The sequence below is a fragment of the Taudactylus pleione genome, unplaced genomic scaffold (assembly GCF_031769625.1).
Source record: "Taudactylus pleione unplaced genomic scaffold, aTauple2 ptg000006l, whole genome shotgun sequence".
Taxonomy (NCBI): domain Eukaryota; kingdom Metazoa; phylum Chordata; class Amphibia; order Anura; family Myobatrachidae; genus Taudactylus; species Taudactylus pleione.
Genome location: NW_028284409.1, coordinates 20,550,644 through 20,568,228, shown reverse-complemented (window position 1 = coordinate 20,568,228; position 17,585 = coordinate 20,550,644). Strand labels below are relative to the sequence as shown.

Here is a 17,585-nt window from a genome sequence, read left to right as displayed (position 1 = left end):
GGTTCAAATGTTTTTAACAAAATTGGGGTTACTTTAAATGGGATGTGCAGGCTCGGATAGGTTCGAGTTTGCACGCCGAGTTCGGATTTTTCCCTCCAAAAAAACGGAACTCAGAAAGAGGCTAAACGTCATCTTGCATGGTCAAACATCATCATTCCTGGACTTCCAGGAATGATGATGTTTGTCCATGCAAGATGATGTTTAGCCTCTTTCTGAGTTCCGTTTTTTTGGAGGGAAAAATCCGAACTCGGCGTGCAAACTCGAACCTATCCGAGCCTGCACATCCCTAGTTTAAATTAATGCTATAGTATTCGGCCAAGTGAGTATAAAGTATTTTAATGTTACCACTTTTTGAGCTACTCTTTAATCATAGTATACAAATTATGGTTCAGAATATATTTGATTTGAATTACAATTGTCCCTAATTTAAAATGTATAGTAAAAAATGATATTTACCAATTTAATTTCCCTATTCTATCAGACCATTACTGTACATATTGTTCTTTTACCACTTTGGAAAGTTTGGTGCTCATTAAACTACTGGAAGGATTCTATCTATACTAAATACATATATAATCCTTGTATACCCCATGAATATGCACGTTCGCTACATACACACATAGTCATCTGTTTTATAACTTCTCTACAATTTAGGTTGACCCCAAAGATTGGATTCCCCTGGAGTGAAATCAGGAATATATCCTTCAATGACAAGAAATTTATCATCAAACCCATAGATAAGAAGGCACCTGTAAGTGACAGCTTAATAAGTAATCATTGGTGGTTCTTTAACAAAGTATACAATACATATACGGTAACAAGACCACCCATCTCCTCTCACCCAGTCAAAATGTTGCGCTTGCGAAATTCCCACTTTATTTACTATTGCAGTTCTATGTTCTGGCTGAGCTCTCTCATAGTAAAGGTAAACTATACTTCATTTGTGGATACTTAATTTTCAATGAATAAACGTGAAGTGTGAATTCATAAATTTATTTGAGTTACTGCAGCCTTTTTATGTTAGTCCCTCATCCTGAAGTCATTGAGTGGAGGTGTAAATAAACATTCTGCACAGGTAACCTCTATTTCTTCCATGTTGGCATATACTGCCAAGAGTGAGAACAGCCATATTGCTATAGTATGGACCAATATCTTACTCAGACATCATTAACAAAGTGCAGAATATTCACAATGTGTTATCAGACAATGGGCCCCATTTACTAACGACCACACAAATACCAGCGGAATTACTTACCCCTCCGACGAGGTCCCGTGAAGTCCTCGTCCTCAACGAGGTCCTGCGACGGGGCTCCATTGTTATGCGCATGCGCAGCGATCTGTCTACGCATGTGCGTGACACGGAGACCGGGCAGTACCTGGAAGGCTTAGCTGAAGCCGGAACGGCACCGCCGGGTCTCCGTTGCCAGCAATGGGGCCCGCATCGCTCTCGCCATATAAAAGATGGCAAGAGCGATGCTGTAACAACAGAGGTAATCTAAGATTACCGCTGATTACTAAATACAGAAAGATGGTATAACCCCTTTAGCGAGCGCTAAAGGGGTTATATTTTGTTAGTAAATGGGGCCCAATAAGTCCTAACCATATTATATTCAGTTAGCATTAGTAATATTTTAGTATAGTTTCCATGTAATAATGTTTTCTTCTGTATTTGTGTCATGCCAGGACTTTGTCTTTTATGCTCCACGCTTGAGAATCAACAAGCGAATTTTGCAGCTCTGTATGGGTAATCACGAGCTGTACATGCGGCGCAGAAAGCCAGACACCATTGAGGTGCAGCAGATGAAAGCACAGGCCAAGGAAGAGAAAACACAAAAGCACCTGGAACGGTGAGCTGGTATCATTTAACTTACTACTTAAAGCTGGGTACACATTAGACTACCCGTGTACCCAGCCCACCCACGATGCGATGGATGATGTATTGTGCAATCCGTACACACCGCACGATCTGGTGAACGACCGCATGATATGCCGTTCACCAGCTGCCTCCACAAGCATGGGGTCGTTCATCAAATTGAGCTGCATGCAGGCTCGATCTATCGATGCGATGAACGACCCTGCGGGAGCATGCATGGTCGATCACAGTGGGTACACACTGGCTGATTTGGACAATATGACGGCCCGATCCGCCGGATCAGACGACATATCGGCTAGTGTGTACCCAGCTTAAAGAACAGACCGACATGACTTAGTAACCTCATTATGTATATTATATAGGTTTAAATAGCACACTGTCCTACAAAAAGAAATCACTGCCCCATGTCAAGTTTATCATTAACTGTATTAGTTAACTATCAAAGTTTCACGAGTGATCAGTGTAAAAGAAGCGTTGTAAGCAGAATAGAGTTGAAGTTTAGGGCTAAAGCCTGATGAATTGGTGGAATTCCTGAAACACAGTATGCAGTCTAACGGCGGTATCCAATTAGCCCCGAACAGTGTTTCGGCACTAATGGATCCCCCGGGGCTATCTAATTAGCCCTGAAGTGCCATCCGACGCCGGCACTTATCGTGGTTTTATTTTTTCAGGATCTGATTTGTCCAGAGGAAAAATCCACGAAAAGTGAAGTTTTTTTTCTGCACCGCAAAGGCAAAAACACACAGGTCCGTGAACTTTATCACGGATCCAATGTGTTTTCGGACGAAATATCCTATTATTTCGTCCGAAATAATTGGATAACGAGAAAAATAAATGCTGTCAAAAAAACAGGATAATTGGCAAAAAATCCCAGTTTTTCACTGTTCGCGGCTAATTGGATACCTATCATGTCTAAGAACGTTTATCAACAGTGTGTGCAGGTGCACCTCGATTTCCACAAAGCCGCACAGGGATTGCCGCAGTGGTGAGTTACCGTACTACCTCTCTGGTGACACTCTTTTTAACACATCCCAGTGTTGACATCCTGCATTGCTGAGATGAGCGGCGATGCAGGATGTCACTTTGTGCTGAGAACAGAGGCATGCGAATACATTTGCCCTTTTACGCTTAAAGTGGGAGTCGAACAGCAATTGTGCCCCCTGCTCTGGGTTGCAGTCATAAAAATTCTAATAATTTAAGAAAAAGATAATCATAATTTTGCAATAATAAATAGACATCAGAGTTTAATCATTTTACCTTAGCCAGAGATGTCAGCAACAGGGAAGGATCTGGCATAACAAGAGCACACTGGTTGCACTGTGCATCAGTAGTTATTTGTATTCTTGTTATTGTTTGGGTTTCATTAATATACATATGGGATGTGTAATACAACTGGTCCTGTTTCTGTAGTAGGCTGTGGAGTTAGTAACTCTCCCTTGTTCATTGTTCCACTCACAGGCAGCAGCTTCAAAATGAGAAAAAGAAGAGAGAAGCGGTGGAGAAAGAGAAGGATCAAATGATCAGAGAGAAGCAGGAGCTCATGCTCAGGTTGCATGAATACGAAGAGAAGACTAACAGGGCAGAAAGAGGTAAACCAGAGAGTAGCTGATAGGTGCTGTATTCCTATATGCTGCTGCTTCTCTATATAGGTTTCTGCTCTGGATGTCATGTGTGAGTATAAAATATGCATAAGCTGTCTGCAATTTGCAGCTAGCAATGCAAACTTTCATCATTGTGCATTATCTACTGTAGATCAGGCAATCATGGCTCAATGTTGTATTACAAAGTTAGATCAATTTTATGCATTTATAGTAGTGAAATAATCCTAATCCATTCATGTTTTACAATGAAAATGTTAGGAAGTCCCTGACACTTACTAGAATCATGTTGAAGGGGAAATACATCCATCATAAATTACACACACAACTTTAAAATGATATTAAACTGTATTGAATAAAGTAGATCTGCTTGACAAAAAGATAGTTGTCAAATTATTTAATTACGTAAAGATATTTAAAGTTGATTTTATGCCTTTAAAGAAGGGAGCATTATAAACATACATACATACATACATACATACATACATACATACATACAAGAATGCATTAGCAGGGCTTATTATATTGCTTAGTAGTTATTGTGGGCTCAACAATAAACTAAGAGCTACAACAGAGCCCACCGGGATGTGTACGAGATGCCGGCGTTCAAAATCCTGACACCGGCATCCCAACACCTGTCGGTCGGTATCCTAACCCTCCCCCTTTCCCTACACTAACCCTCTCTTCTCAGTGCATAAATCTAACACTCCCCCTAACCCCGCTACTAACCTTAGGGATCCCGGTGGTCGGAATTCTGGCGCCGGCATTCTATCTGCCGGGTTATTGAACGTATCCCGAGCCCACCTTTCTTTATCGGGAATGTTTTCTTGTCTGCTGGCATACCTAGTTTCCATATGTGAGCGCTGTAGGCACTGTAGATGAGGTAAGGGTGATTTCTCCTGCATCGAGGCTGGGGGACACTGGACCACGGGGTTGTAGCTGAGACTGCAAGGAGCTGGCACTTAATTAACTCTAACTTTAACACTACTGTAAGCTACTCCCCTCTGCAACCCCATGACTCCAGTGTAGTTTAAGTGCCCTAGGAGTGAGGCACGATTTGGGAGAGCTGCTATGCAGCCCCTTGTAGTGAGTACCTTTTTATGTTTTTTTTATGTGCGGTTCTAGTGAGGTACCTGTGCACTGCCTAGTGCAGAAGCTGGCGGGAGCGCGGCTTTCCGCTTGCAGCTGAGGAAGGGCACGCTACCCGGCGGCACCATCCCCCTGCACTCCGGTCTCCATCGGAGACCGCCTGGGCCGAGGACAGAGCAAACCTTCACCCTTTTAGAGGCTGCGGGCGGCCGCGCTGTCCCGGGTGGAGGACGCCATCTTGCCGGGTTGAAGAGAGGCGGCCCCTTCGGGAGGCGCACCCACTCACATGCAGCCCGCACTGAGGCATACCAATTGTTTTCCCCACTGGAAGGGGGAATAACACTTAGGTGCAGGTCCCCCCTCCCCCTCTGCATTCTGACTGCTGAGCTCTGCCTAATTCTGCTGTGTAGGACGATGAGACAGGCATCCTGCAGCTTGCAAGGGAGGCACAGCCGGAGTTTCTGTCTCTGAAACAAAGGGGCTAGACAGCTTTCATTGGTGGGTCTTTGGCCTCTGCGACACCTGACCCCTCCAGGAAGGCTAAGTTCTCTTTTAGATATTTTTTGTCTAAGTCTTAGAGTGCAGTGCAGTGACCTGTTTATTTGTAATATCTGTCTGCGTTCCACTGAAATTCAGCGGAACCGGGTGGCAGTGATGGCAGACAAACTGAAGGACAGTCAGGGCAAACAATGCTACTATGGCGTTGCTTTTTACGTGTGCCCAGTGTCACGTGAAATTGCCATGTGGACAGTCTGACTCCGGGGCACCGTGCGCAGACAGTCAGGCATTGGCTGGTGGTGCACAGGCGTCGGGAGGTACCACGCCCACCTCAGAAGAGCTGGCGCGGACTTTGGGTCGGTCACTCTCAACTTGGTGCAGCTTATGAAGCTTCAGTGGGAGGAAACAGGTGCGCGTGGCTGTAGCTATTTCTGCCATACAGAGTACTGCGGCGACGGTGCGGTACCACACCCAAGGCCTGACCCACCTTTGCTTCGTACCATGGATCGCACTACGGCGGGATTCGAGAAAGTTTCCTTTTATGTGGAACGTTTCTTTGAGGATTCTAAGCTGCGCGAGGCATATAAGCGTCCTCCTCCTTCCAGGGGTCCGTTAGACGTTTCAGAGTCTGAGGAGGAGGAGGGGGAACTACCAGAAGAGGAGATTCTCCCTGATGGGGAGGATCCAGAGCCCTCGTTGGGCCAGAGTGTGACCTCATTACTGCGGTGTGGCAGTTGCTGCACTGCCTAGACTTGGATACCTCAGATCGCGTAGAAGGTCCCGGATATGAAATTCTCTATTCCTCGCAAGTTGTGTCTCTTTATCCACTTCCGCCAGACCATTTCACCAAGGGGGAGAAACCTCCCAAGGTCGATGCGGCAGTTGCACTTTTGGCTAAGCACACTGCGCTTCCGGTGCAGGGTTCAGCGTCCTTCAAGGATCCGTTGGATAAGAAATTGGAAGGTTGCCTTAAGTCCATTTTCATTGGCTCTGGGGTCGTTATTCGACTTTTCCTTGTCTCAGCGGTGCTCGCTCGGGCCATGGAGACATGGGCTGACAAGCTCGTTGCTGGAGCTGGAATTCAGGGTGACTTGTCCAGAGATGCTTTAATGGATTTGGCGGAACAGCTATGTGGGGCAGCTGAATATGTGCGCGAGGTAGCCTCCAGGGTTTCGGCTACGGCTGTCTTGGCTCAAAATGCACTCTTGCTCCGCGCCTGACTCCAAGCGTTCCTTAGAATTTCTCCCCTTTGGCAGGGGTGGGTGGGAGTTCTGTTTGGTGCAGAGTTGGACACCATTTTTGCCCAAGCTACTGGGGGATAAAGCACTTTTCTGCCTGTAATGGCCCAAAGACTGCGGGGACCACAGATCCAGGCTTTTTGCTCCTCCTTTCGAGTGGGGTGCCTATTAGAGGCAAGTCTGCCCATGGCCGGTTTTTCCCCAGCAGCAGTTCCGCTCCTAGAGGCAAGTTTTATGGTACTTACGAGCGCTCAAGAGCAAAGGCTCCCGAGAAGCCTAATGCCTGACAGGGTCTCTGCCCACCCAGTCTTGTCGGCGGTAGGTGGACGCCTGCTCCAGTTCAGGGGCTGATGCCTGGGTGCAGCGCATCAACCTCCTGGGTCCGCTGCCACTATGATTTTTTAGCAACGGCCCTTCCCAGAGACACTGAGAAGAGAGCGACCTTTGACCTGGCCATCAGTTCTCTGCTTGTGGAAGGGGTAATTGTTCCGGTACCGGCATCGGAACAGAAGCAGGGATTCTACTACAACCTCTTCCTTGTTCGGAAGCACAACGGCACCTGTCGCCTGATCTTGAACCTACGGGCCTTGAACACCAGACTTGTGGGTGTTTCCACATGGAATCTCTCCGCTTGGTGATCCAGGGAATGTTGGTCAACAAATTTTTCGCCTCGCTCAATGTCGGGGACGCTTACCTCCACGTTCCGATTTGGTCAGATCATCATTCTCTCCTCAGGTTTACAGTCAGCCTGGCGCACTAGCAGTTCCAGGCCCTGCTTTTCGACTTGGCAACAGCCCCACACGTCTTCACAAAGGTCATGGCGGCTATGATGAGCCTGTTGCACAAGGACGGGATAACGGTCGTTCCCTATTTGGATGATCTGCTGGTGAAAGCAGATTCAGCTTCCCAGTTGCAGGTGCTTCAGGATCATGGCTGGATCCTGAACTTCGAAAAGTCTCACCTGATGCCTTGCCAGCGCCTGATGTTCCTGGGAGTGATCTTCGACACCTCTTTCCAATGATTCTTCCTGCCTGGGCCCGCCAGGATTTGGTCACGACTGTGCTGTCGGTTCCTCGCCCTTCCATCCAGCTGTACATGAATCTGTTGGGCACATGGTCTCCACCTTCGAGACCATCCAGTACGCCCGTTTCCACTTGCGGGAGTTCCAGTGGGAAATTCTCCACAATTTGGCGGGTCGCACGGAGGACCTCTCCTCTCAGCATCTGTTTGTCGGACAGCACTCTGCAATCCCTTCACTCCTAGGTCGCTCATTGGCCACTCCAGCCTGGGTCATTGTGACCACAGACGCAAGTCTTCTTGGTTGGGGAGCTGTGATGTCGAACCTTTGTTTTCAGGGTCTTTGGTAGTCATCGAAGACTGCCCTGCTGATCAATGTGCTGGAGCTCCGTGCCATCTATCTGGCTCTGTGGGGATCCCAGTCTGTCCTGGCCGGCAGGCCGATGTGAATCCAGTCGGACAACTCCATGGCTGTGGCATATGTGAATCAGGGCGGCACCAAAAGCACAGCAGCTATGGCGGAAGCCTTTGTTCCAGAACTCTCTGCAGTGTTTATTCCAGGAGTGGAGAATTGGGAGGCGGACCTCCTCAGCAGGAACACCTTCCTGCCGGGGGAGTGGACTCTCCATCCGGAGGTCTTCCAGCAGTTGGTACGGAGGTGGGATCTTCTGGAGGTGGACCTGATGGTGTCTCAGCACAACTGCAAGATGTCTCAATTTTGTGCGAGGTCCAGGGACCCACTGGCATTCGCAGTGGATGCCATGACCCTACCAAGGTGGTTTCGGCTTGCATATCTTTTTCCTCCGATTCCCATGTTGCCTCTGGTACTCCGGTATATCAAGGAGCAACAGGTTCTGGTGATCCTTGTGGCTCTGAACTGGCTGTGCAGGTTGTGGTACGCCGCCGTTCTCAAGCTGGCCGTAAGTCCAGGTTGGCATCTTCCACAACGGCTGGATCTGCTCCTGCAGGGTCCGTTACAGTATGAGGACATTCCTCGATTGGCTTTAATGATCTGGCTTTTGAGACCGAGCTCTTAAAAGGCTAAGGGATTTTCCCCTTCTGTAGTCTGTACTATGTTGTAGGCCTGGAAACCGGTTTTGTTGCACAACTATCACAGGGTCTGGAACATCTACATCTTGTGGTGTGAGCGGCGTGAGGTTCACACATCCCAGTTTTGCCTGCCGTGGTTTTTTAGATTTCCTTCAGAGAGGTCTGGAAGTACGTCTTGCGGCTTCACTCCTTAAAAGTTCAGATTTCGGCTCTGTCAATTTATTTTCAGCGGCGTCTGGCCCTCCTGCCAGAGGTTCGGACCTTTTGCAGGGAGTATTGCGGGTTCAACCTCCGTTTCAGCTGTCGGTGGTCCATGGGATCTGACCTTGGTCCTTTCTGCTCTTAAGCATGCTCCTGTTGAACCTTTGGACCTTCGATTTGTCATGTGGACTTTGGTTTTCCTTATGGCCATTGCCTCTGCTCGGCATGTCTCAGTGTTGGGGGCTTTGTCTTGCAAACCGCAGTTCCTCATTTTTCATGACAATAGGGTGGTACACAGAACAGTACCTTTGTTCCAACCGAAAGTTGTTTTGGCTTTCCACGTAAACCAGGACATTATCTTTCCTGTGTTTTCTCATCTGAGAAATCCCGGGACCAGGAAGATCTGACTCTGTTGGACGTCATCCAGGCCCTGCGGATCTACTTGGACAGGACTTCGGCCCTCCGTCAAACTGATTCCCTACTGCTTCTCTACGATGCTCAGAAGCGTGGCTGGCTGGCTATGAAGCAGACCATCGCACGTTGGATCCGATCAGTAATTTTTTGTGCCTATTCTGATGTAGGGCAACCGGCACCTGCTAGGGTGTTGGCTCATTCTATAAAGGCGGTGACTACCTCCTGGGCGGCACGTCACGGGGCCTTGGCTCTGATGATACCCACTTTGGGTGTACAGTTCTCTGGTCAGGCAGCCTGAGCGTTCCCTCCCCTGGGGGCGGCTTTTGGCCGCCCCATGGTCCAGTGTCCCCCAGCCTTGATGAAGGAGATAAGGGGATTTTTGGTTACGTACCGTTGAATCCTTTTCTCTGAATCAGGTTGCGTTCCCTTCCTCACGCTCAGTCGTCTTGCGTTCTGTTTTTGTGACCGGTTGGTCCCTGCGGTTCTGTTTTTATTTTGATTATAACCGATTCACTGGGTTACTGCTTCTCCTTACCAGGCACTTTTGAAGTTGTACTGAAGTTATGGGGTTGCAGAGGGGAGGAACTTAGGCCCTCATTCAGAGCCATACGCTCTGAGCAGAGCGCACGCTCTGAGCAGAGCGCACGCTCTGAATGAGGGCCGCCCTCCATAATTATGGAGCGTCCTCCTGGACGCTCGTATAGCTGTGGGTCACCACCCACAGCCTATACGAGCGTGCAGTTTGATGGCCGCGATGGTCGTGACCATCGCCACTGCGAGCCGGAGCCTGCGTTTGAGGTTTTCAACCGCAAGGCCCGGAGTGATTTTGGCTCTATCAGAGCCAAAATCACTCCCACTGACATCACTAGTGATGTCAGTGGGCCGGCTTCTGACGGTAGGCGTTCCCTTGGGAACGCCCCCGTCAGGGAGGCATGCCCCCGGCACGCCCACCAAAGGGGGCGTGCTGTCAATCAACATCGACAGCACGCCTCCTTTGATCAGACACAACGAGCGAAGGAGAGTCCTTCGCTCGTCGCGTCTGGCGCATGCGCACGACGGAGCTCCCTCCATCGTGCGCATGCTCAGTGCAGACCATCGACCCACTTGCGAGCGGACAGCCGCTCGCGAGTGGGTCTGAATCAGGCCCTTAGTGTTAAAGTTACAGAATTAATTAAGTGCCAGCTCCTTGCAGTCCCAGCTACAACCCTATGGTCCAGTGTCCCCCAGCCTGTCTCAGAGAAAAGGATTCAACGGTAAGGAACCAAAAATCCCCTTATACACACACTACCATCGCAGTGCAACATTTAATTTTGGTTAGTAAACATTTACCCCTTCACAAAAGGTGGCAATTTAGTAAATTAATTTTCTGTTCTACAACAAAAATGTACTGTTATCTTGCAAACTTTACTGCTGGTTATGATTTAAGACAGAGCTTTGTGGATATAGTAAGTTACTGGGTAATACACCTCCAAGACTTCTCCCATGATGCCCCTAATCTATGGAATGCTCTCTCTGTGTCAGACTCTTCCAGCCTTCTTTCCTTTCAACACACTCTTAAAAATTCACTGAAACCTGCCAGAGCACCTCATGACCCCTATCTACCCCGCTCTGCTATACTCTCTTTTTGTCTCTAAAATGTGAGCACTCATGAGCAGGGCCCTCTCTCCACTTGTACTATCCCCCATCTTATTTGATTTCACTGATCTATGAACATTTGTATATGCTTGTTTTTATATACAGTACTGTACAAAGGTTTTAGACAGGTGTGGAAAAAATGCTGCAAAGTAAGGATGCTTTCAAAATTAGAAGTGTTTAATAGTTTATTTTTATAAATTAACAAGATGCAAAGTGAATGAACAGAAGAGAAATCTAAATCAAATCATACCAGCCCTTCGGCTCAAAATTGGCACAAAACAAGTGGGACCCAGGTACACCCATCTACTGTTCGGAGAAGTTTGGCCAGAAGTGGTCTTCATGGAAGAATTGCGGCCAAAAGTCATACCTTTGACGTGAAAACAAGACCGAGCGACTCAACTATACACGAAAGCATAGGAACTAGGGTGCAAAATATAGCAGCAGGTGCTCTGGCCTGATGAATCAAAATTTGAAATATTTTTGCTGTAACAGAAGACAGTTTGTTCGCTGAAGGGCTGGAGAGCGGTACAATAATGAGTGTCTGCTGGCAACAGTGAAGCATGGTGGAGTTTCCTTGCAAGTTTTGCGCTGCATTTCCGCAAATGGAGTTGGGGATTTGGTCAGGATTAATGGTGTCCTCAATGCTGAGAAATACAGGCAGGTACTTATTCATCATGCAATACCATCAAGGAGGCGTCTGATTGGATCCAAATTTATACTGCAGCAGGACAAAAACCCCAAACATACAGCCAATGTCATTAAGAACTAACTTCAGCGTAAAGAAGAACAAGGAGTCCCGGAAGTGATAATATGGCCCCCACCGAGCCCTGATCTCAATATCATAGAGTCTGTCTGGGATTACATACACAGACAGAAGGATTTGAGCAAGCCCACATTCACAGAAGATCTGTGGTTTGTTCTCCAAGATGTTTGGAACAATCTCCTTGCCCAGTTCTTTCAAAAACTGTGTGCAGTGTACCTAGAAGAATTGATGCTGTTTTGAAGGCAAAGGGTGGTCACACCAAATATTGATTTTGATTTGGATTTCTCTTGTTGATTCACTTTGCGTTTTGTTAAGTTTTTTTTTTTTTTTTCTTTTATCAATTAACACTTCTATTTTTGAAGGCATTCTTACTTTGCAGCAGTTTTTCCACACCCGATAATCTTTTGCACAGTACTGTATATATGCTGGTTACCCTGTAAGTTTGTTACTAGGTCTACCCTGTTGGTACTACTGCTCTGTGCCGCGCTGCAGAACTTTGTGGTGCCTCATAAATAAAGGCTAATAATAATACACTGGCTATTTAAAATTGTTATTACTTTTACCAACAATGCATTATGCAACAAGGCATTTCTTCCAGCCTTCTTTGTATGTGATGCCTGCCATGCTTATGCACTGGCTGTTTATACTGTTACAGATGTGAAGACATCTTTGACTCATCCAGTCTGTATTTCCATTTCACAGAACTGTCTGAACAGATCAAGAGAGCCCACGAACTGGAGGAAGAGAGGATGAGAGCTCAGTTAGAAGCAGAGAGATTGGAGGCTGAACGTATTGATGCTCTCCGTGAAAAGGAGGAGCTTGAGAGACAAGCTGTTGACCAGAGGAAGAGCAAGGAACAGCTGGTAGGACACATACTCCTTGCTTGCTTCTAGCTTTTTATTTCACTATTTTCCTCCTCCATGAAGGAATAATCTTCTTTTACAGCGATAAGTTTACTACAGAGCACAGATTGCCCCCCACTTGGCATTCTTCAGTTCAGTGCATTATGCAAGTTTGCTGCCATCTATAGGGCTTCCATGTTATCATTTTCACTCTCAATCTCATATATATTTATCAAAGAATATTTGTGCTGTATCACTCGAAACACCTCCCTTTTGAGGGGTGTACTTGCCAAATATTAAGGATCCTCTAAATGTAGTATGTATGTATGGGGGACCACAGCAGGTCTCTGATATGTATGTTTCTATAGTCGGCTTCTTAAATACAGAATTTACCAAGCTCTGGAATACAAAGTGTTCTGGTGCCTGGTCCTGTTGGCTAAAGCCATCTTCAGATGGTGTTATCTGTTATAGCCTAAATGCTACTTTCCGCAGAGTTTACCAGGACAGGGATCCTTAAGATCCCTCCTCAGCAATAGCCGCTCGTTCATGTGTGGCCTAATAACAGCACATGCGCAGTAGTACGCCGAATCCCAAAGCAGGCAATAAAGTGATCACATTAGCCCTTGTCCCTGCGTGTGATCCTTAATGAATGCGGGCGATAATTAATTTTGCGCCAAGCAGCAATAAAATTTTTTATAATTATTGGGTCTAAAACCTGATCATTAATAAATAAGCCCCTCAGTACTTATTGAGGCCGCATTCTATATTTGTATTATTTCCAAACTGAAAAAATGCCAACCTGCAGTGCAAACCAGACTTCCCAGTCAGTATCTAACATAACTACATGGTATTATGTATATAATCCAGTTCTATAGAGTCCCTGATATACAGAGGAAAATATATTTTTTTATTTTTTATATAGCTTGTGTTAAGGTATGTGTCATCATGAATTTCTGTCTAACACCTATGGAGAAGACAAATCCACAGCAATAGGTGAAATGTATCAAAATAATAATAAACCCTTCTCTATTGGGAGTTTAGAAATGAGACACAATCCATTTGTAAATCCTTGATGTACCTTCCCACGTAGACTACACAGGTTATATTTCATTTATTAGTTTACCAACTCATGGTTCGTTCATAATAACATATGGGTCTGCAGATACCGTGGACAATGCATGAAGACTGAAATGCCGCTTCACAGTCCTTACTCCTACCACTTTAAGACTAACATCCTATAATGCTTATTGATTTTACTTTCTTTAAGTATTTATGAGCAGGGGGGACATTAGGACTATATTTATTACATGTGCCAATTTAGTGTGTGAAGATTTTAATTACATTGATCAGAGTACACCCAGAAATGGGCTTCTCTGCAGAAGTACAACTGGAAATGTATCCCATTGAAAGTGTAACCCAAAACCTAATCTTATCCACTTCACAGATGGTGACAAAAAAAGTCCTTTGGGGGAAAAAAAACTGTATCCTCCCGCAGAGTTCTGCATTTGTGGATGTACTTTGCACTGATCAGGCAACACCCCTGGTCCACCCACTCTACCCATCTAACAGCTCTCACTGCATCTGCATACCCATGACAATGGGTGCATCATACAAAAGTAGATGCATGACGTAGCAAAACACCCTTTGCACTGCCTTTTGTAAATGAACTGTACTAACTGTTCATCTCTAGTAAAAAAAAAAAAAAAAGTGCATTATTAATGTATTTTACTAACATGCAGAACGTACGGCAATGAAAGGAAAATTTATGAGAACATGTATTTTGTTTAATTACCGTTATGTAATTTTTTTCACATTCTTATTATTCCCATTTATAGAGGCAGAAGTTTCTATTGACACCACTGTTTCTCCCTATTAGGCCTTAGAGCTAGCAGAGTACACATCCAGGATTACCCTACTGGAGGAAGCAAGGAGAGCCAAAGAGGAGGAAGTTGGGGAATGGCAACTGCGGGTACGTTCTCACAATACTAATTATTTACTAAACAGTTCTGAGAATGAATACATGACATCTCTGTGCATACAGAGCGTGAGTCTGTGGCCTGCTCCCACTGCATATGTCTGACTTAAGGCAGACTTATGTAGAGTTATTCTATAGGTAAGCTAAGTGATGTATTGGAGTTTTTGCATGTTTTCTATTTCAATGCCAATGTGGCATCTACTATACCAATTTCTTTAAAGTGCTAAAAAAATTATTTCCTACCCTTGGGGCACTAGTTTCTGGTTTCCCAGAGCTGCCACCAGTAGAATGTAGTATTATGCCCCCCACCAGCCATGTCATTCTGCCAACAGAAGTACAAGTCCCAGCACATAACTATTGGTGCTAGGAGTTTGAATGTAAATTCTTCATAAAGTTTGTTGTTGCGGATTGGCTAATAAAAGGCCTAACATTACGCTGTAATGCAGCCTGCTTTGGGAAATCAGATACTCTTTGGGAAAGCCCAGTTTAATCACGGGGACCAAGCTGAGTAGGAACCAGTCCTAGGGGGAGATGTACTAAGCCTTGGAGAGAGATAAAGTACCAACCATTCAGCTCCTAACTGTCATTTTACAGGATTTGTTTGAAAAATATGACAGGAGCTGGTTGGTACTTGATCTCTCTCTGAGGTTTCATACATCTCCCCCTATCCTGATAATTTGAACTACTTAATTATCTAATCCTTTTATTAGTATATTTAATGATGGTATGTTCAGGATCTGCAATTTTACAGAATAATACTTAAAGCCTTTACTTCCTCAACATTTCTAGGAAAACACATTGAAACGAATTTAGAGAAAAGCATGCTCATAGTACATAGTTATTTTGGCAGCTGTAAGTAGGTTGTTTCTTTAGCCTTGCAGCTAATGTATATTGCAATTTTAGCTCTTTAAGTTGAACTGCTTACCACCAGCTGATTTACCAGTAACTCTTTTCTCTGAACAGGCCAAGGAAGCCCAGCATGACCTGCTAAGAACAAAGGAAGAGCTTCACATGGTAATGAGCGCCCCACCACTGCCTCCACCACCAGTGTATGAGCCGGTCAGAGAGTACGTCAACGAGAACCTGCGAGATGATGGGATGGGATACAGTGCAGAATTCACCTATGACAATTTCCACGACGACCGCAAAGAGGAAAACCGCATCACTGAAGCTGAGAAGAATGAGCGCGTACAGAAGCAGCTAATGGTGAGTACAGAGTCATGCGTTACAGGCTCTGGGCCTGTATTTATTCCTCAGCGTTGGAATCAAAGGGCATAAAACACCCAGAAATATAAAGCCATGTCTGTAGTGAACAGATTATTTTCCTAAAAATTTAAAAAAATACAGTAGAGGGATTTTTGTTACTTCCTTTTCTAGTATAAGGAATGTACTTTTATTTATAAATGGTCATATTTTTTAGTGACGTGCTTTAATAAGGTATCAATTATCAAACTTGCAAATTATACTACTCATTGTTAATTAACGGTCATTACTGATTATTAGTAAAAAAAAAATGATTAGATAAGATTCTTAATTGTTTTTGAGATAAAAGCTGTAAGCTATATTTTGTAAACATTTCTGGTGTTATAGCTGCTTAAAGATCACTAAAGGTGGTACACACCTGACAGATATATCTGCAGATATATGTTCTGCAAACAGACTGCCCGATTGGTCGTGACTGATGTCACAACTGGACAGACATTTACATGTCCCCGCCCAGTTGAGCTGTCAATCGCCGCTGGCTCGCGCAGCAAGTTTGTGTGTGGTCGGCTGCAGATATATTGGGCATCGGCTATGCAGCACAGCCGACGCAATATGCCTATGAACGACATAGTTCACAGACATATCGCTGGCACACACTGACCGACGCACACGCGATATATCTGCCATGAAATTGAATGGCCGATATGTCGGCTAGTGTGTACTCAGCATTACTCCCTGAAGCAAACATTGCAAATTAACTGTTTTATTTCATTTTGAGGATGGAAACCTCCTTTCAAGATACTATAGACCAGTGTTGGCTAACCTTGACCCTCCAGCTGTTATGGAACTACAGGTACATAACCCAGCATGCACTGCTACAGTTTTGCTATTAGGGCATGCTAAAACTGTGGCAGGGCATGCTGGGATATATAGTTCCACAACAGCTGGAGTGTCAAGGTTAGCCAACACTGCTATAGACAGAAAGAAAACTGGTTATCAGTATAGATTAGAGCTGAAAGAGAAACTCTCTTCCATTACATACAACAGCTTGGGTTCAGGCTTGAGATAATAGTGGAGAGGTATCTGCACTGTTCACATAGTCTTATATATTTCTCTCTGTCTCCTTACCAGGCTCTGACAGATGAGCTGTCTCATGCACGGGATGAATCCAAGAAGACACACAACGATCTTCTACACACAGAAAATGTGCGAGTGGGCCGCGACAAGTACAAGACCCTGAGACAAATCCGTCAGGGCAACACCAAACAGAGAATTGATGAATTTGAAGCAATGTAAACGAGGTCACCAGACAGTCACATCTCCTTAGAGGACTGTATTATTGTTATATAGGGTCTATGCATGATAAAAATTGGATAGTTGACCCTTAATTGCTGCACAAAAACTAGCTTGAAAATATATAATTTTTCTTTATTACCCATTCTTATGCCAGCTACATGTGGAAAGCATAATACTAAAACACTGCACCAGAGGGGCCAAACTGCAATACGTTTGCACCATGCAATTATTTAAGTAAATAATTATTTAAGTTGATAACCCATTTCCAATAAAGTAACAGTTTAAAAAAATGGTGCCAAAAGGCTATTTGTTTTTTTATTGTGGAGCATCAAAAATATTTTTTAAAGCTTGATTTCATTTTGATACAGTCACCTCTTTGGCACCATATTCTATATACACTTATGACAATGGGTCATTTATGTTTATATTTTTTCACTGTAAATCGCATTGGTATATGCCTGTGATTAAAGATTTCTTTGGTGAATATTGTGCCATAAATTTTTCTGTGTAATTATTCTTCTTCACCACAAGCTAAGGATATGTATTTACCCACTGATGGTTAATTGGTCAATAGATGAATATAAATATATATATTCAAATATTTTGTTTTGAGAACATTGTGGGTGCATTTAAATTTTGACACAATAATATTCTTTATGCCTCTTGAATATAATTTTATGCATTTCCCATCTGTACTCAGTATTGACTTAAACTGTAAAATCTATATTATAGTCAAGTCAGCCCATACTAGGCAAAATTATAGCTTTAAATAATATAGAAAGTAAAGTACCACTTGATGCATGATGGGAGACCTTTCCTGATGTCTGAGAGAGTGATAGGGTGGAATAGTAGTGCAGCCAGCGCAAATTAAGGTTACCAAAGAGCAAGAAGTG

General features: G+C 44.7%; 1 protein-coding gene across 3 annotated transcripts in view; it reads left to right on the top strand.

Moving 5' to 3' along the window:
- LOC148543120 (ezrin-like) overlaps positions 1-17,176 on the top strand; it is a 94,700-nt gene extending 77,524 nt beyond the window's left edge. For all 3 annotated transcript variants that reach the window (XM_088454390.1, XM_088454399.1, XM_088454416.1), the window contains exons 8-14: positions 655-751; positions 1,684-1,847; positions 3,332-3,462; positions 12,079-12,239; positions 14,095-14,187; positions 15,157-15,399; positions 16,528-17,176. In XM_088454390.1, the coding sequence (XP_088310516.1) occupies positions 655-751; positions 1,684-1,847; positions 3,332-3,462; positions 12,079-12,239; positions 14,095-14,187; positions 15,157-15,399; positions 16,528-16,692 (1,054 nt within the window). In that variant the 3' untranslated portion in view covers positions 16,693-17,176. The remainder of the gene's footprint in view (positions 1-654; positions 752-1,683; positions 1,848-3,331; positions 3,463-12,078; positions 12,240-14,094; positions 14,188-15,156; positions 15,400-16,527) is intronic.
- The last annotated feature ends 409 nt before the right edge of the window (positions 17,177-17,585 follow it).